This window comes from Heterocephalus glaber, unplaced genomic scaffold (genome assembly GCF_053883595.1).
Source record: "Heterocephalus glaber isolate CG9 unplaced genomic scaffold, H.glaber_assembly_v1.0 deba00001687, whole genome shotgun sequence".
NCBI classification, from domain to species: Eukaryota; Metazoa; Chordata; class Mammalia; order Rodentia; family Bathyergidae; genus Heterocephalus; species Heterocephalus glaber.
In genome coordinates, this window is record NW_028258412.1 from 1,014,778 (window position 1) to 1,035,473 (window position 20,696).

A 20,696-nucleotide genomic window follows, 5' to 3' on the forward strand; every position below is an offset into this window, starting at 1 on the left:
CAAGATTAAAAAATGATAATTTACCATAGAACCTCAGTACCAAGTGAATAATTTTTACACTGTTGTATCCTTGGGACACGCTTGAGATTCTGTGTTATAAACCCTCTCTCACCTCCTTCACACGCACAGACTGACCCACAGGCTGAAACGTCACCCAGCCCAGGGCCCGAGCCAGCTGTCAGTGGATGGGGAGGGCCTTCAGGACAGCTCATCTTTTGGTGCGGGAGAGTCTGGGGGCTCTGCATAAAACTCCATATATATCAAACAGTGTTTCTCCTCCCAGGCTGAAGTGGTGGGACTTGTGGGAGGCAGGGGATGTGCTAAAGCAATGATACCTCACAGTGCAGGCAGGTGGGGCCTCAGTCCCTTGTTGTTTGTTTGTAGTACTGGGGATTGAATCCAGGGCCTTTGTACTGAGATATATTCTAAATCCCTTTCTATTTATTATTTTGAGATTAGGTTTCCCTAAATTGCTAAATTACCTGGGCAGGCAGCCTCCCAGAGTGCAGGGATTATAGGCATGTGCCACCACATCTGGCTCAGTCCTTGGGTTCTTGATGAAAGTAGTAAGCCAAGACACAAAAAAGGTTTGAAGAAGCAAAGGCAGCACTTATTACAAAAAGAAAGTGCGAGCCAGAAGTACATCCTTATGGGATAGGCCAAGCAAGTGCCAAGATGGCAGTTGCTCCAAATTAAGGCTCAGACTACATTTATATGATTCAGTGGACCTGCAGGGAACATTATTCCCTCCCTCCAAAATCATTGTTCTGTTACAAGGACAAATGAGGTTATTTTGATTAACTTTAAAGAACAAAAAAGCTGTGTAGATGCAATGTTTCCATTTATCATTTTGAGACCTTGCCCAAGATCTGGACTTGGTCCAGGCCCTGGACCTTATCAGCACGCTCAGAGGAGAGGAGTTTCTTTTGGGCCATAGCTTGAAACCATAAGCTTATTTGAATTATCTATCACTAATAATTAAGAAAACAGGGGCCAGGGATTTGGCTCAGTGGTTTCGCCACCTGCTGCGCAAGCACAAGGACCTGAGTTCGATCCCCGGTGTCAAAAAAAAAAGAAAACAAAGGGGAAAAAAATCGTATCTTCTTTGTTTTTCATGTAGTCCTCTCATGTAATCTGCTAATGTCCAATTCCTGCCTAACATTCCCCCCTCAAGAGTTCAGATCCTAAAATCACTTAGGGCACTGGGACACTGCATCATTCTGTCTACTGCCTGCTGGGAGGGCAATAAGGAGGAGTTAAGGTCCCTGCTTTTGACTTTCGGGCCTGGAGAGTCCGTCACAGGACCGCAAGTTTATATAAAGGAGAATCTTTGGGAATAGCACCATCTGAAGATGGAGAAATTGAACATGTAACTATAAATCAGCTCAGGCTTCTTCCTCTTGTTGATTGTCAGGTCTTTATCATCCCTCTCCAGTGGGCCGGTGTAGAGACCCTGTGAGGATGAGTGAGATTTGGGGGCTATTGACAGCTCAGTATCCTTGAGAAAGTCCCATTTTTTTTTGGTCTCAGTTTTGGAAGGCACAAATTTAACAAAGAAGTTAAACAAACATGGACCAAAAATGAGAAGTAGTATAAGGCCCACCTGGGGCCTCATGAAAGGGGCTATCCAAGACATGTTTCCAAATTGAGCTCCATGATTCCATCCAGTACAGCTTTTTCTTTCAGTTGATAGGCCTGGTCTGTAAGGCTCCGTAAGTCACATTGTGCCTGATCAGACCTGTTTACGCAGAAACAACATTTGCCGTGGAGCAAGAGGCAGATGCCTCCTTCCATGGCCCCAAGCATGCCTAATCTTTCGTTTTGCAGCACAGCAGCCATGAGGGAGTCGATTTGGGATAGTACATCAGGGAGGAGGTCACAGTGGCTGCTCACTCTTTTGCCAGTTGCAGGGAGAGGGAGTGGTAAGGCAGAGACTAAGAGATTAGTCTCCTCACTCCTGTCCTGCAGGTGTCCTGTCCTTTTATATCTTCCAGAGGTTTTTTTTGGTACCAGGGCTCGAACTTGGGACCTTGCACTTGCAAGGCAGGCACCAGAACCACTGAAGTAAATCCCTGGCCCTTCCAGAGGTTTAAAAAAAAAAAATCTATAAAACACTCAAGGCCAGAACAGCATCATCCACATAATGAAATACTTTTTATAGTGTGTGCGGCAGGATGGGCAGGATAACAGGCCTGGGTCCCACTCTATCCCAGGGCACATGGTGGGGGTGTGTAAATAGCCCCAAGGCAGCACTCCAAAGGTTCATTACTGTCCATTCCACGTGAGTATAAACTAGTGCTGGGACTCAGTGCTAGGGGAATACTGAAGAAAGCATTAGCAAGATCCAAAACAGAATGACAGAATTCAACAGGCTACATCCTTTATTCGAACAAGGGAGCAGCACTGGGCACAGCAGCATGGAGGCCCACCACCCCATTTAACTCTATAGTCATTCTCCATGAGCCATCTGGTTTCTTTCTTTTTTTTTTTTTTTTTGGTGCCGGAGATTGAACTCAGGTCCTTGCGCTTGCGCAGCAGGCGACAAAACCACTGAGCTAAATCCCCGGCCCCGCCATCTGGTTTCTTTACCAGCCATACTGGGCTGTCAAAAGCACAGTGAGAATGGCAAGTGATTTTTATATCTGTTTGGTAGTTTATACTGTCTGGTATTAACTGCCTTTCATGGGGCAGGTAGCTTTCCTAGCTCCCATTTTGTCCAGCTGTGTCTTGCCGTACTCTAGGGCAGAACCCTCCCATTGTGATTTGTAACAAGATGACCACCACTAGTATGTTATTTGCAGGAGGAGCTAGAAACAGTATGTTCCCACCAGAGAGAATGGTTCACCCCTCATATAATGTGTTTTGTTTTGTTTTGTTTTGGTACCAGGGATCAAACTCAGGACCTTGCACTTGCGAGGCAGGCACAGCGCCACTGGGCTAAATCTCCGGCCCTATGGAGGTTTTAAAAAAGAGTATCCCTTAGACTTACCAAAATCAACAAGAGCAAAGCAAACAGGAGAGCCACACATGATTTTTTAATAAACCTCATTGTCCTCAATTGTTTATACTTAATGAAAACTTTTGACTTATCTTTATCTTTCCTTTTCTCCTTTGGAAATATCTAGTTATTTTACTCCAAGAAAATCTTATTTTACTATATAAAAATCTTTCCTTGCCAAAAATATATCCTCATACCCAAACATTTTTATATCTTCTTTCCTGGCCTATTTTGTTTTCTTTCATCACAAGCCAATGGCTACTTAAATTTTAAAATGTTTTTGATAGCATATTTTACCTTCAGTCTCAGAGTTTACTCACAGATACTTACATTCCAATTAGGGCTTGCTGAATAATAGACTTTGCAGTAATCTTGAATAGCCAAATTATCTTAGTACAAGCAGAAAGCAACAAAAGAGCAAGTGAACCTTGCAACTACAGTTTAAGAATTATCCCAAAGCTGTCCACAAGAATTTTTTTTTTTTGGTGCCAGGGATCGAACTCAGGTCCTTGCTGTTGTGGGCAGGCAGCAGAATCACTGAGCTAAATCCCTGGCCCCACAAGAAATTTTTTTGCATACCAACTAAATAAAAATATCAGCTTAAACTGGAATTGAAACATGAATTTATCAGTCAGCCAGGATGTACTCCAATTAATATAATCAGGCTGCTCCCGGCCCAGAGGAAGGGGCTTCCTGGCCACCATCCCTACCGCCGCTCCCATCCCCTGTCCCACCTCTCCCAGCTCAGAGGAGGTGAGCCGAGCGAGTGCCAACAGCACCCCCCCTGCCCCCCCAGCTGAAATGAGAAAACACATAAATAAGTCTCAAAACCAGACTTCCAGATCACCTACACCAACCCCAAAGGGAAATGAGATGGAACACTCTGATACTCAACCACCTGGACTCAGTGAACTGGCAACAAAAGGGGATCTGGAAAAAATGAAATCAGAAATAATTTCTCAGATAACAGGAGAAATTGTGCTCCTAGTGCAAGACATGATTAAATCTAGAGAGGAGCTGAGGAACATGATGGAATCCAACATAGGAAACAAATGAAATCCATAAAACAGATGCAAATAGATTTCCAGGAGATGAAAAGCTCCATTGAAAGTCTACACAGCAGAATGAGCCAATATGAGGACAAAATTTCAGATATAGAAGATAAGATTGCAATTAGTGACCAGGAAAAGAAAAATTGCTTCAAAATTATAAGGGAACACAAGAAATCAATCCAGCAGCTGCTAGACGATGCAAAGAAGAATAACATAAGACTGATTGGGCTCAATGAAGAAACAGGAGAGAGTGGAGATGACATAAAAAAACTTCTTCACAGAAATAATGGCAGAAAACTTCCCAAGCAGGGGAAAGAGCTTGACATACAGATAAGTGAGGCATATAGGACTCCAAATAGCCTTGATCAAAAAAAATCTACACATAGGCATATAATTGTTAAGATTCCAGAAACTCAACAGAAGAACAAAGTTCTACAAGTAGTGAGAGAAAAGAAACAAATCACATACAAAGGAAAGCCCATCAGAATCACAGCAGACTTCTCAACACAAACCATTAAGGCAAGAAGAGCTTGGAGTGATATATTCCAAGCCTTAAAAGAAAACAGCCTCCAACCCAGATTGATGTACCCTGCAAAACTATCTTTCAAAATGCATGGAGAAATAAGATACTTTCATGACAAAGAGCACCTTAGGAACTTTGTGAATACCAAACCAGCACTCCAAAAAATTTTACACAATATCCTAGGAACAGACATTGAGGATCACAATCCCAGGAACCAAAGCAGAATGAACCCATCTGGCACAACAAGAATTAAATGTAAAGGGGGAGAACCCAACAAAAAGAAAAAGTCATGGCAATGACAAGTCAATACGTTTCAGTTATAACCATCAATGTTAATGGTCTCTATTCACCAATCAAAAGAAATAGACTGGCAGAATGGGTCAAGAAGCAAGATCCAACAATATGCTGCATACAAGAAACACACTTAATTCAAAATGAAACTCATAGACTGAAAGTTAAAGGGTGGAAAACAATACTCCATGTGATGGGAACCCGAAAAAAAGCAGGAGTAGCTATCCTCTTGGCAGATCAAGTAGATTTCAAACCAACACTGATTAAGAGAGATGAAGAAGGACACTACATCCTTGTAAAGGGAAGAATCCAAGAGGAAGCGATGACAATCATAAATATCTATGCACCAAACACTAGTGCACCCAACTATATAAAACAAATACTAACGGACATGAAAAGTCATATATGCACTAATACAATTGTAGTGGGGGACCTCAACACCCCACTGTCACAAATAGATAGATCAACTAGACTAAAAATAAGTAATGAACTACTAGAACTCAATCGAACTCTTGAACAAATGAACTTAACAGATGTTTACAGAGTCTTCCACCTCACAAAATCAGAATACACATTCTTCTCAGCTGCACATGGGTCATTCTCAAAAATAGACCACATACTCACACATAGAACATGTTTAAGTAAGTGCAAAGGAATTGAAGTTATCCCCTGTATATTATCAGACCATAGTGCGATGAAATTGGAGATCCATAGCAAAAGAAACTCAAAAAATTTCATAAACACGTGGAAATTGAACACACACTTCTGAATAACCAATGGGTCACAGAGGAAATTAAAGAAGAAATCAGACAGTTCCTTCAGTTAAATGACAATGACAATACAACATATCGGAATCTATGGGACACAATGAAAGCAGTCTTATGAGGGAAATTCATAGCAGTGAATATGCATATTAGGAAAACAGAATGAGCCCAATTAAACAACCTGATGCTGAACCTCAAGCTTCTAGAAAAAAAAGATCAGGACAACCCCAAAGCTCATACAAGGGAGGAAATTATAAAGATCAGAGGGGAAATCAATGCAATGGAGACTAAGAGAACGATACAAGAAATCAATGAAGCCAAGAGTTGGTTCTTCGAAAGAATCAACAAAATCAACAAACCCTTACCCAACCTTATCAGAAAAAGGAAAGAAAAGGCCCAAATCCATGCAATTAGGAAAGAAAAAGGTGAAATTACAACAGACCCAGCAGAAATCCAGAGGATCATCAATACCTACTTCCAGAACCTATATGCCAATAAGATGGACAACACAGAAGAAATGGACAGATTCCTAGATACATATGAATTACCAAAGTTGAACAAAGAAGACCTAAAAATTCTAAACAACCCAATATCAACCAATGAAATTGAAAATGTAATTAAAAACTTATCAACTAAGAAAAGCCCAGGCCCTGATGGCTTCACTGCTGAATTCTACAAGACATTTAGAGAGGAACTACTGCCACTACTGTTTAAACTCTTCAATGAAATTGAAAGGGAAGCAATACTCCCAAATTCATTCCTGGAAGCAAGCATCACCTTGATCACCAAAGCAGAGAAAGACCCAACTGAAAAGGAGAACTATAGGCCAATCTCACTAATGAACATAGATGCAAAAATCCTTAATAAGATACTGGCAAATAGAATGCAGAAGATCATCAAGAAGATCAGACACCCTGATCAAGTGGGATTCATCCCAGGGATGCAGGGATGGTTCAACATATGCAAATCAATCAATGTTATACACTATATCAATAGAGCCAAGGACAAAAACCATATGATTATCTCCATAGATGCAGATAAAGCATTTGACAAAATCCAACAGGGATTTATGATAAAAACCCTCCAAAAAATTGGAATAGATGGTCTCTACCTCAAACTGATAAAAGCCTTCTATGAAAAACCAACAGCCAATATCATACTAAATGGTCAAAAACTGAAATCCTTCACACTCAAATCAGGAACAAGACAAGGATGTCCACTATCACCACTCTTGTTCAATATAGTTTTGGAAACATTAGCCAGGGCAATTAGACAAGAGAAAGAAATAAAAGGAATAAAGATAGGAAATGGAGAAGTCAAATTGTCATTATTTGCAGATGACATGATACTCTATATAGAAGACCCCAAGAACTCCACCAAAGTCTTCTAGACTTAATAAGCAAATTCAGTCAAGTAGCTGGTTACAAGGTCAACACACAAAAATCAATAGCTTTCTTCTACACGAATGACAGACTCACTGAGAGAGAACTAGGGCAAATAATTCCTTTCACAATAGCATCCAAAAAACTGAAATACCTAGGAATCAACCTAATAAAAGAAATCAAAGACGTCTTCTCTGAAAACTATAGCACTCTGAAAAGAGAGATTGAAGATGATATCAGAAAATGGACAGACATCCCCTGCTCCTGGGTAGGAAGGATTAATATAGTGAAAATGGCCATACTTCCAAAACTGCTACATAGATTCAATGCAATTCCAATTGAGATCCCAGCAGCATACTTCATGGACCTTGAGAAAACAATCCAAAAATTCATTTGGAACAAGAAGAGGCCCAGAATAGCAAAAGCAATTCTAGGTAACAGAGACATGGCAGGGGGTATCACACTCCCCAACCTGCAACTATACTACAAAGCTATGGTGATAAAAACAGCATGGTACTGGCAAAGAAACAGACCTGAGAACCAGTGGAACAGATTAGAAGATGCAGAAACAACGCCAGACACACTCAGCCATCTCATCTTCGACAAAGGAGCCAAACACCCTCACTGGAGAAAAGATAGCCTCTTTAATAAATGGTGCTGGAAAAATTGGGTTTCAACTTGTCAAAGACTAAAACTAGACCTATATCTCTTGCCATGCACTAAACTAAAATCGAAATGGATTAAAGATCTAAATATTAAAATAGAAACACTGAAGCAGATGGAACAGAGGTTAGGTAGAACTCTTGAAGACATCGGTGTAGGAAAAGATTTTATGAACAAAACCTCAGTTGCCCGTGAATTAGCACAAACAATCAGCAAGTGGGATCTCTTCTTATTAAAAAGCTTCTGCACAGCAAGAGAAACCACCAGCAGTGTGAAGAAACAAGCCACAATGTGGGAAAAAATCTTCACCTGCTGTTCCTCAGACAAAGCCCTACTACCTAGAATCTATAAAGAACTTAAAAAGATCAGACCTCCCAAATTTAAAGACTCAATCTGAAAATGGGCATCTGAAATGAACAGACATTTCTCAGACAAAGAAGTAGAAATAGCAAATGAATACATGAAAAAATGTTCAACATCACTGGTCATTCGAGAGATACAAATGAAAACAACGCTGAGATTCCACCTCACTCCAGAAAGAATGGCTGCTATCATGAAATCAACCAATAACAAATGCTGGTGGGGCTGTGGGGAAAGAGAAACCCTGCTCCACTGCTGGTGGGAGTGTAGACTGGTGCAACCACTGTGGAAATCAGTATGGAGATACCTCAAAGAACTAGGACTGGAAGTCTCATTTGACCCCGCTATTCCACTACTGGGGATCTTCCCCAAAGAATTAAAAGAATCATACCACAGTGATATATGTGCACCCATGTTCATAGCAGCACAGTTCGTGATAGCTAAAAACTTGGAAACAGCCCAAATGCCCATCAACTGGAGAGTGGGTAAAGAAAATGTGGTTTCCTTATAAAATGGAGTACTACTCAGCCATAAAAAATGAGAAATTAGAGACATTTATTGCTAAGTGGATGCACATTGAGGTGATACTCTTAAGTGAGATAAATAGGACACACATGTAAAAATACCAAATAGTTTCTCTGGTGTGAGAAACTGAAAGTGTAAATAAGGACTAAAATGTATAATAGGTAATGTGAAATAGGAAGAAAAGGGGCAAAGGGGAAGGAAGTGGGAGGGCTAGGGGAAAGGATAGAAGGGAATGGGATTAATATGAGAAAATGGAAAAATAGGAACAAAACCTTTGTAAATAGGGAGGAATGGAGGGGTTGAAGGGAGGGATGGGCAAGGGTGAAAAATAAGAACCAAGAGAGACTCTGTAAAGGTGCAAATTTCCAATGATGAATGTCATTATATTGTATACCTAAAATGTACCAATGATTAGAATGAATAATTGATAATGCAAAACAGGAAGAAAAGGTCCAAAGGGGTAGGGGTAGTGGGAGAGGCAGGTGAAAGGAAAAATGATGAGAAATGGAAAAAATGGAAATAAAGCCTTTGTAAATAGGGAAGGGTGGAGGGGGTGAAGGGAGGGCTAGGAATGGGGGAAAAAATATCATCAGTATACCAAGCACCTTGGGAGATGGGCAGTGTCCCTTGTGGCACTTGATCTGGGTTAGCTGGTTTTTTAATCACTAGGAGTGGTTCAGTATCTTGGAAGGACACGGGTCCCAGTATGACCTGCATGCCATTTTTCACAGGGGTAGCAGATAGAACTTTGTGGTTTTGCAAGTAACTGTGCCACTCTTGTAATGTCTGATTTTGTGCTATCCCAGAACAGGGCTTGGCAAAAGGCCTTTAATGTAGCCTTTTATTGGTTATGTTGCTTGTATTGTCACTGAAGCAAATTCAGTGATGGATTCTTCCTCCTGCAGGGCTTTATATATGTCCGGCAACTACAGCTTCAGTGCTGTATGTCAGGTAAAAGGGCCGAAGACCAAGACCAGACCAGGCCACAACAAGCCTTTATTAGGGGAATAGATCTGCCGGGCTGTCTCTGAACAAAGGAGAGACAAAAGCAATATGGCTGGGGCAGGGAGAGTCTTTTATAGAGACTGGGGTGGGGCTTGTAGGGGCTGAGGCGGGGTTGAGTGAGGTAGTGACTAAGGAATGGAGGAGCCGGTGATGTCACTAGGTGGTAGGAGGTGAGCAAGTATTAGGTTACTATCTAGGTTGGAACAGGGGCATGCTGGGAAGAAGGGTTTGTTCTTTGGTGGGAGCAACCATCTTGGCATGATGTCACACAGGGGAGGGGGCAAGGCACCATAGGAAGAGGGCAGCTACTGTACTTAATAGCTGCTGAGGTGGTGGGAGACCTATCATTCCAGGCTTTTGTTTTATGACAGTTGGGCGAAGGTCTCTTCTTCTGGAGCTGCTTCCTGCTGACAAGGGGCGAAGATCGGGGCTAGACCTGGATCTGATGAGGCACGTGGCAAGTGGGGACCTCTTCCTTTTGCCGTACTGGTTGGTACCCTGCCATGATGAACTCTGTGGCTGTCTGGCTGGTGAATGCCCTCAATCGTTTCTGCAAGAAATTTTGAAAACAGCGAACCAGGCACTGTCCAAAACAGAGAATTAAACAGATAATACTGAGGGGTCCCAAGAGTAGTAATAGCCAGGTGAGCCATGAGCTCCAGGAACCAAACGTACCCCACTATTGATTAGTACCTTGGGGGGCATATCTATCTGGCCCATTGAGTTTTAATTTTTTTCATTTGACATGTAATTTTTTATTTATTATTTACATAGGTTTTACAGAGACAGCTGGATGTTTAGGGGCTCATTTGTTATAGAAGTAAGAGACTGTTATGGAAGAGATCATAGCTCCTGATCTAAGGGCCCATGTGTCATGTCCTTGCTCTTAGAGAATGAGTGGAAAAGTGATAAACACAATTTATATAATCTTTATAATCCTTTTTTGGGGGGGGAATATAAAAGGTGTATGTAACTGAGCAAATGTCTTTTGGAGGCCAACATACCGATGAGTGTAGTGTTACTATGAACCTGACTTCTTTAAATTCAAGGCCAGGAAAGTTTTATTCCTGTATCTCTCAGTTTTTGGAGGCCTCCTAGATATATTTAAAAATAAAGAGAACTGATAACCTCAACAAGGACACTGGACGACTTAAGGTGATCAAGTGTAGCATAAAAGGCTTGATCTTTTTAGACACGGGTAGGTATCCAGAAAGTATGAGCACAATGAGAAGAGGCATCATAAACAGAGAACAAGGATGTACATTATTTTAAAAGGAATAAATCTTGTAGCTGCTTGGTATAGAACTTATCCTGACTGTGGCTGACAAGCACGTGATTTTTTCTCAATACTCTTACTTTATGGTTTTTTTTTTTTGATCATTACACGAAAGTTAATTAGTTATCACAGAATCAGAAAAACACTTATCTAAAAGGAGAGATCTGGAGACCAGTGGTTTCTAGGATTGGTTACCTGTAAATAACTTCTTTTAATTTTTTTTGAAAAGAATCTGTACACACTTGTAGCTAATTAATGATTTTTGCTTCTATTTAGTACCCAAAGTTTTGTCTTTTTGAAATGGCTGTGTCATGAGTGAACCAAAAGATTTTAATGGGTGGGCTATGTCTTAATTTTTCTGAAGTCTAGCTTTATTATTATGTCATTGTTTTGTGCCTCTTTTGGTTATTTTTTCTGCTGGGTGTTTAAGACCAAGTTAAAGTGAGACCTGTGTCAATCAATATGAACCTCTTGTTATCTATTAAGGTCAGTTAAGTCTCCCCAGGCCATTACTTTGGAACCATGCATAGTGCCTCTCTGCTTCTCTGTCAGTGTCAGCCATCTGGATGGGTTATGGCCTTGTTTGACCAAGTTGCTTTCAGTGAAAGCAGTGGAGAGTTTTTTCTTGGTGACCCTCCTTTGGCACACAGTACATTGTCCTCTGGTGTCCAGCAATCTCCCAGGTTAGGAGGTTGAGTGACTTACCAAAGATGTAGGACCCTGTAGAGAAGGTTCCCTCATGTCCTGGAACTTTGTTGACCTTGAGGGGCCAGGGCCAAAATATTGGCTGTCCTCATAGCCCAGTTACCTTTTAGTTTTGGTCTCCAAACTTTAGTTGTTGAACACCCAGAAGAGAAGGTCAATAGCGTTAGCATTGTAACAAGAATAATGAACTTAACTATTATAGTTTTACCTGAATAACAAACATTTTGGAATTTAAAATATAGAGAACTGTTACTGTCATCAGTCATGGTTGTTTTTTAGTAGTTGAATTCCTGTAGAATATTAACAGAAAAAGAACCACAAATAATATTTTAACATGACAATTATGATGACTTTACCTTTGTAACACATTTAAATGTCCATCTTGATATAAAATAGCCATCATTAAATGTACTCATTTTTTTTAAAACACCAAAAGTTTTTACCTAAATTATCTTTTAAAAAAATAAATAAATAATCTTTTGATAGGATACCATCTAAAGAAAATACCCCATATATGTATCTGTTATCATAAATAGCTAGAGTGTATGAAAAGGCAAATACCTGAATCAAAAAGAGGTTATTATCATAAACAAATATTAGAAAACCTGTACAGTAAGAAAGTATAAATACATTTAGTACACTAGAAAAAATAAAACCTTGTTATTGTTGTTTTTTACAGGATATTTAGTCCTTTGAAAATGGCCAGTGTAAGCACACCATAATAACATATTTAGAATTTATCCCTTTGATGACAATTGATATAAACAGTATAATAATATATTTAAATAATATTTATTCCTGTAAGTCTTTTATAAGGCTATGAAAACTATTGGGTCAGTCTCTTGTAAGATGAAAACTGTTGAGGTCCCCCTAGTGAACAAAGACTGGAAAATATTTCCATGCGGCCGCTCCTTTGTTCACCAAGGGGAGCATGCCTTGAACTTAATAACCTTTATCTATTAATAAAACAGCTGTAGGATTGGACAAAAACAAAGATATAAGACAATTTCTAAAACTAGAGTGCACTCAAATATATTTAGCCCAATGGAATTATAATCTCTTTATAATTTTAGGTTTATAATTATAAATAAGACTATTTAAAACTTTTTGTAAGTCAATTAACAGAGATCTCTTGTAGAATTAAAATCAGAAGGAATGAAACCTCTATTCCTGTAAACCTTTTATAATAAACTTGAAACCAACAAGTAAACATATATTTCCTTTATAAATCACTTTCGCACACCTTCTTGATGTACTTAGGCCTTTTGGTCTTGTCCTGCTAATAAGACAAACATATAAAATCCTTTTATATCAAAAATATATCTTTTACTTATAGCTTTTTAAATATTTTGTCTCCGACTCACTATAAACATTTTATACTTTTGTCCATCATTATCTCATCCCTAGTGGTCTTTGTTAAGTAAATAAAGTTCTAATTCCTGTTTAATGGTTAGACACAGGTGGTTTCTGTCACTGATTACAGCCCTAAACACATGACAATTAAGGCACATATATCACAAGTTTGTTCAAGGATTTTCACTTCATTTTTTAGTTAGGATGTTATCTATAGTGGAGCTACAAATCAAAGAAGCTATATAACCTTCACTTTGAACAGCAGAAGCAATGGGCTAATGCAAGTTTTTAAAGGGATACACTACTTAGTTTGCTTCCACAACTACTTTAATAGCTAATCTATTAAGCTTTAAAACTTTTTCTTATCAACAGAGTTATAAAGTGGGGGAGGTATGAGCGGTGAGTGATCGGCTCAGGCTAGGAGTACTTGAGAAGAACAGGTTTGACAGAGGGAGGGTTAAGAGCATAGGTAGAAAAGGCTTGTATGTAGGGGATTTCTGACCATTTGCCATTGTACTGACAGAAGTTGTGTAAATCACACAGTATGTTAAAATTGAAAGTGCCATTTTTGGGGTGTGGAAACCCATTATCTAATTTATACTGAGGCCAAACCTGATTACAATAGAAAACAAATCTTTTTGGCCTAAAGTCTGGTCCCAACAATCCAAGGGGTTTGAGTTGTGCCAGAAGGCAGCCCAGAGGCGTTGAGGGGCGGGGTTTGGATTGTTGGGCCCCCTGATTAGAGCGGGTGAGGAGGAGGCAGCCCCTGGGGAGAAAGACAAAGGGGAGAAGCGTCCTTGTCTCCTTTGACAATCTCCGAGTGAGTCTCCCAGAGGGAGAGAACGAGAGGAGGCGGGCCGATGGGACGTCTCCCAGGGGCACGGTCCTGGGCCCAGAGGCCGTGGGGGTTTCTCTGACCAAGCGCTTGGATTTCTGAGAAGTCCCCGGAGGGAGAGAGAACGAGACAGAGAATCCGACGAGAGGGAGGCTGAACTCCCTACTCACCCAGACATTGGTGACCGGTGTGGATGTGTAGCGTCAGCAATGGCAAAGGTAGAAAGCCCCGGAGGGTCCTGGCAACGGCAGATAGGTCCGTTGGAGATGGCCAAAAGGTCAATCAACCCCGTCCTGCGGGGGATCGTCCCTTAATGGACCATCTACCATCCGAGTCACGGCACCAGAAATGTCAGGTAAAAGGGCCGAAGACCAAGACCAGACCAGGCCACAACAAGCCTTTATTAGGGGAATAGATCTGCCGGGCTGTCTCTGAACAAAGGAGAGACAAAAGCAATATGGCTGGGGCAGGGAGAGTCTTTTATAGAGACTGGGGTGGGGCTTGTAGGGGCTGAGGCGGGGTTGAGTGAGGTAGTGACTAAGGAATGGAGGAGCCGGTGATGTCACTAGGTGGTAGGAGGTGAGCAAGTATTAGGTTACTATCTAGGTTGGAACAGGGGCATGCTGGGAAGAAGGGTTTGTTCTTTGGTGGGAGCAACCATCTTGGCATGATGTCACACAGGGGAGGGGGCAAGGCACCATAGGAAGAGGGCAGCTACTGTACTTAATAGCTGCTGAGGTGGTGGGAGACCTATCACTGTATATCAGGCTTTTGTCCCTTCCCATAATGGGGACAAAATCCTATTGGAAATGTCTGTTTGGGTCATCCCTGTTGTAGCTCCCATCTATAGCTCTAGGGACTCCTGGTAGCCTCTAGCACAAATGAGCTTTGAGGTACTGGGGCACATAATTGTGTAGCTTATTCCACAAGAATCTCAACTTGCTCAAAAGACTTTTGAGCCTTTTTGTCCCAATACCATATAAAAGGCATTTTCCTTTTTATTAAGTTATATAGAGTTGGCAGTTTAAGCAAGGTGAAATATAAAAATGTACCAATATCCCAAGAGTCCTTGAAACAGTTTTAGTTGTTTTGTATTTATTGGTACAGGCTGCTGCAGCAAACAATTTTAATGGCCTTTTTTAGATGTCATGCATTTGGTACCCAACCATAAAATTCCCAAAAACTTTACAGCCAGGTCCTTCTACCTCATGGGGACTGATTTTTCATTATCTCCTACAAAGGACATAGTTGAGGTAGGAGTTGGGAAGCTCTCAAAGGGAAGTTGGGGCTCAGGGTAAGTTAAGGAAAGAGGGGGGAGACAAACTGTAGGCTTGGAAAGTGGGTCAGGAATAGGATCGTCAAGAGGGAGTAAAACAAACTGGGGACCCTCCAACCTTGGAGGCACAGCCTTTTCCATAAGAGCCATCACTACTGGATAAACCTACACATTTTACAAAGATCTGGGTTATCCCTAAAAACAAAGAATTCCTAGATGTATGGCACTTCTCACAATTTCCCTGTATTTTTATCAACAAAAATATATATATAACAAAATAGTATTATAGTTCAAACTTTCACTTTTCTAACCAGGAGTTTTCATCACTTACTTTGTACTTAAGTCAGGCAGCCTTGCAAAAGAAAATAAGCCTCTCTTTCTGTTCTTTTAGGGTTTGAGGGCTAAATGCATCCCATTTGTCAAGGATGTATCCAAGGGTCCTCTTGGGGAAGAGGAGAGGGGCAAGAGATTGGGCATTTACATCAGAAAGACAGAGGCCATGTCCTAAGTGAGCTATGTTGGTGACATAGACCAGACACATCTGTGTCTTTCCACAATGTCTAAATTTATTGAATACCAGCTGCTCAGCATCAGGACCACTGGGCCACAGGCCGCTGCCAGCACCGCAGGATGTAGCTCATGGGGACCTCTGGCCCCAGCACCACCTGCCTGCCCACTGGGCCTATCTACCATCACAGGGAGATCTCTGCCCCTTGGGGCTGAGAGACCCCAACCTTCCCCCAAGCTGAAGCTGCAAGGTATTGAGGTACCAGCCAGATGTCTTCCCACAAAGGATCGGTGGCAGCATAGGGCACTGGGACTCTTGCCAGTAACAGGGAAACTGACACTGTGGAACTGGCTGAACTGGGACCTCTGCTAGAAGAGAAAGGCAAGCGAGTAATCGCCAACCCAACCAAAGCTGAAGATGAGCAAACATGCTCAGTGCCCCAGGAAGAGGAGGAGGAGGTGTGGGTGTTGCCACTCCCCCTGCAGGCCCACTATGCCATGGAGAAGATGGAGGAGTTCGTGTATAAGATCTGGGTGGGGCGTTGGAGAGTCATCCCGTATGATGTCCTCCTTGACTGGCTGAAGGACAATGACTACCTGTTACATGGCCACTGGCCATCCATGCCCTCCTTCTGGGGTTGCTTCCAGAGCATCTTCCACATCCATACAGAAACTGGCAACATCTGGACCCATCTACTTGATTTTGTGCTCTTTCTCTTTTTTAGAATCCTGACCATGCTCCAACCAAATATGTACTTCATGGCCCCTCTACAGGAGAAGGTGGTTTTCGGGTTGGGTTTTTTTTGGGTACAGTGCTCTGCTTCAGCTTCTCCTGGCTCTTTCACACCATCTATTGTCATTCAGAGAAAGTCTCTCAGACTTTTTCCAAATTGGACTATTCAGGGATTGCTGCACTGATTACGGGGAGCTTTGTCCCCTGGCTTTATTCCTTCTACTGCTCCCCACAGCCTCGGCTCATCTACCTCTCCATCATCTGTGTCCTGGGCATTTCTGCCATCACTGTAGCACAGTGGGACCGGTTTGCCACTCCTGAGCACTGGCAGACAAGAGCAGGCGTGTTCCCGGGACTTGGCTTGAGTGGTGTTGTGCCCACTATGCACTTTACTAGCTCTGAGGGCTTTGGCAAGGCCACCACAGTGGGCCAGATGGGCTGGTTCTTCCTCATGGCTGTGATGTACATCACCAGCGCTGGCCTTTATGCTGTTTGTATTCTGAGTACTTCTTTCCCGGAAAATTTGACATATGGTTCCAGTCTTATCAGATTTTCCATGTCCTGGTGATGGCAGCAGCCTTTGTCGACTTCTACAGGGTCTCCAACCTGCAGGAATTCCGTTATGGTCTAGAGGGTGGCTATACTGATGACTCCCTGCTCTGAGCCTTCCTACTCACATGGTGGAGGAGCAAGTGCTTTTTTTTTTTTTGGTACCAGGGATTGAACATGGGTCCTTGCATTTAGGAGGCAGGCACTGGAACCACTGCCAAGTGCTTTTAAAGATTGCTGAAGTGAGAGGAAGACTCTAAGTTGTCTGTTTCTAGAAGAAACTTCTTAGAGAATTCAGTACCAATCAAGTGTCAGCTCACTTTGACAGCCACTGGGCAATAGACTTTCCATTTCCATTCCCCAGCTGGAGAGGGTGCAGAGGGCAAAACAGCTACTTACTAGTCCCTCCAGAGACAGTACTTTGAAGCTCATGTTGAGATGTTACCCCTCCTCCAATCATTTTGAGAAAAATTATGGACTGGGACACTTCAGAATTTTTTTTTCTGAAAGAAAAATGTCCCTCCCTTGCCTCCATCCTTACTTTGTAACCAGGCTTATAACAGTCCATCCATTTTTGTAGCATACTTTTCAAAAACAATTATAACCTGGTCCCAGATTTCTAGGGCCTAGATCTGCTTTACACAGCAGGAAGAATAAAACCACCAACTTTTACATAGCCTGGCTAATCATGGAAGTGTGTCCAGGCTTCAGATAACTTGAGTTTTAATTTTTTTCCTTGCCAGAGTAATGTAAAATTAAAATGGGGAAAGATATTTAATATTTAATACTAAGCTTTAAAAAGGAATCAGCAGTGGCCGGGGATTTAGCTCAGTGTTTCCGCTGCCTGCCTCAAAAGCGCAAGGCCTGGAGTTTGATCCCAGTACAAAAAAAACCAGAAATCTGCTATCATTGCTATGTATCTTGTTGCAAAGAATGATAATAATAAAAGAAAATATAGAAGACAAAAAAAGAATATATTGAATGCCAATACATTCATTAGTTACATCAGTTTCATCAGCCTTATCAGGCCAAGTACTCGATGTCCACTCAATACTCAATGAGCTGGGCAGCCACAGGTCTTTTTTTTGAATCTTAATTCTAATATCACTAATACTCAAGTCATGCATCACATTTCACACATCAATATATAGATCCAAGAAAGGGTTAGTAATGGCTCAGGAAGCAGAAGAGGAAGAACTGGAAGCCAAGGCAGAGTCTACAGAGATGTGAGAATTCACCCTAGGTGGCCAAATAAGATTACAGACAGGAAGAGCTGCTTCTAGGAGGTGCAGGGCTCCTCCTGCACAAAGTTGGTTCAAACCCTGAATCCGGGTGGCCGACAGTTCGAGTGAACTTCTTCAAGCAGAGAGAATAACTGAGCTGAAGCCACAGCTCTCAGCACTTTTTTTTTTAGAAATCCATCCTCTGACAAAGGCTTTACTGACAACTTTCCATAGTTGGTCAAAAAATTTTTTAAAAATCCAGAATACAGCAGACAGTATCTCATAGAGAAGTCAACATAACAGGGGTTCTTGTTATCGTCATAAAAAAAAAAGTCCCCCAAAATCTAAGAACTTAGATTTAGTGGTGGACAGACTCTGATCCTCCCACCAAATGAACCAAATTAATCCAGCAGATAATTCAAACCAAGGGACCAGGTAGAGAAGGAATCAGATTTGCAAGTAACTGCTTTTGAGTTTGCGCTAGGCAGTGTCTCTTGCTATAACTATCACCATGTGTTCCTCTTCCAGCTTGCCCAATGTCCTCAGTGCTGACTGGAGGTACTGCTGGGAGAAGTCTCAGGGTGGGAAGGTGTAAAGCATGCCTGTGATGTCTCTGCCCTTGGACCCCCACCACCACCACTGGCAGGCTGATTACCCCTGCAGCCTGCTTCTGTTTCAAGTAGGAGACCAGGTTCCTGAAAAGCTGCCTCTACAGGTGTGGCTCCACTGTGGCCATCGCCTCGGTGCCAGGCCCGTTGGGGGCTGCCTGGGTGGCTAGGAGCACTGTGTACCCATTGGGGCTCCCCTGCTTGATGTGTCATGTGACCTCATCAAGCTTGGATTGGTCTAGTTGAAGGCTCTGGGAGATCTTCAGCTGGGTCAGCTTGCTCCCAGAAGTGTGGTCTTTGAGACTGCTGATAATGACTCTCAACACTTGATCCTAGCCAAAAGGCCAAGAAGTGATAGCTGTGGTTCTCAAATGTGACCATCTCCGTCCTCAGGGTGTGTCCCCTTCTCAGTACATCAGTATGTACCACCACCCAGGAACATCCCCTGAGTATCACTGTGCAGCCTTTTTGTTGGGCTTTCCTGACCTAGGCACATGAGCAAGTCACTGACTATTTGGTCAATTCCTTCTCCAGTCCTCTCCCATCCTCAGCAGTCTGGCTGCTGTCACATAGCCCAAAGCCCCAAGACTTGGATCACGCGGTTGCTCTTTCTAGCACAGCCATCCCCCATCCTGAAGCCATCTAGGAGCCTTCCATGAGTTGCCTCCTTAGCATAAATTCGGAGCCCACCAAAAAGAGCAAAGAGTTTCAACTTCGGGAAGTTCCAACCAGATTAATTTGTATATATGTTTGTTTTTTGCAGCACTGGGGCTAGAAATCAGGGGCTTCTCACTAAGCTATATTGGCAGCTCTTCTTTATTTTTAATTTTAAGACAGGATCCCACTAAGTTTTCCAAACTGGCCTGGAACTTGAAATCTTCCTGCCTTAGCCTTCCAGAGTTCTGGGATCACAGGTGTGCATCACTACACCCAGCATACTTCTTTCTGATTTAGCAAATTTATTTTCAAAGATGAAGAAGTTTACCACAATACTTGAACAGCTGAGTTGTTTTAAAATCATGAGAAAAAAATTAAATTACTTTTAGATTGCAATTATCTTTATACTAACGCTTGTAAAGGGCACCCACACAGCCCATGAGAGTTTTGTGTTCTCTATGAGCCTGATGTCACATATCTCTTCTTGGTTTCAGTGTATAGGACAAAGCTTATCACCCTCTTTGCTGACTGACTTTATGTTGCATCTCCTGATGAAACTCTCGACATCTGATCAAGAAACTGCATCCAAAGCAGCAACTGTGCTGAAACTGACTCTGAAATATCATGCCCAGAAGGTCACCAGGGTAAGGTGCTGGACAAAGTATTTGACATTTTCAAAGTGCATATATATCTTAGGCCTTTATACTTCCCTTCCCCCTCCCACCTCCCCTTTCCCCCATCTCAGGTCCCCTTCCCATCTCCCCAAAATGTACCTCCCTGTTTTCTATCCTCTTTTATTTTGCTCTTACATCATTTATATTTTGGGAAACCATGTGATACTTAACCTTTCATTCTTGCTTATTTCGCTTAACATTAAGGTCTCCACAGCCATTTTCCTAAAATGACTCAAATTTATCCTTATGGCTGAGTAGTACAACATTGTGAGCATATACATTTTCTTTATCCATTTATGTGTTGATGGGCATATAGGCCACTTTGAAAATTTAGCTGTAGTGTAGTTTTTCATTTTGTTATATGTCTACTTCTTTTCATACACATTTCTTGCTATTGATCATCATGTCAGTTTAATAAAATGAGGCTTTTCATGAAGCATTTCAAGTATGCAGAAAATTCTAGAGAATACCTTAATGAATGTTCACCTGCCAGTCATACTAAATTATAATATTTTACTATACTTGCTTTAGTTTTTTAAAAGAAATGCATTAATGACAATAGCACAGTAGAGTCACGAATGAAACCTCCTGTGTGGCCCTTATGGAGTTTCAAGGACCTGCACCTTGATGCAGGGTGACTACAATTTGTGGGGCTCAGTGCAGAATGAAATATGGGACTGTGCTTTCACAACATAGGAAAAACACTCATCAAATGGCTAAGCCTATGATACTATTTT

At 41.8% G+C, this 20,696-nt stretch overlaps 1 protein-coding gene and 1 pseudogene across 4 annotated transcripts in view; both read left to right on the forward strand.

Moving 5' to 3' along the window:
* The window catches only part of Mroh9 (maestro heat like repeat family member 9), an 86,219-nt gene that overhangs the window by 26,370 nt on the left and 39,153 nt on the right, over nt 1–20,696 (forward strand). For all 4 annotated transcript variants that reach the window (XM_021257107.2, XM_021257110.2, XM_021257112.2 and 1 more), the window contains one exon: nt 19,780–19,929. In XM_021257107.2, the coding sequence (XP_021112766.1) occupies nt 19,780–19,929 (150 nt within the window). The remainder of the gene's footprint in view (nt 1–19,779; nt 19,930–20,696) is intronic.
* LOC101700139 (adiponectin receptor protein 1 pseudogene) lies at nt 15,566–17,051 on the forward strand (annotated as a pseudogene).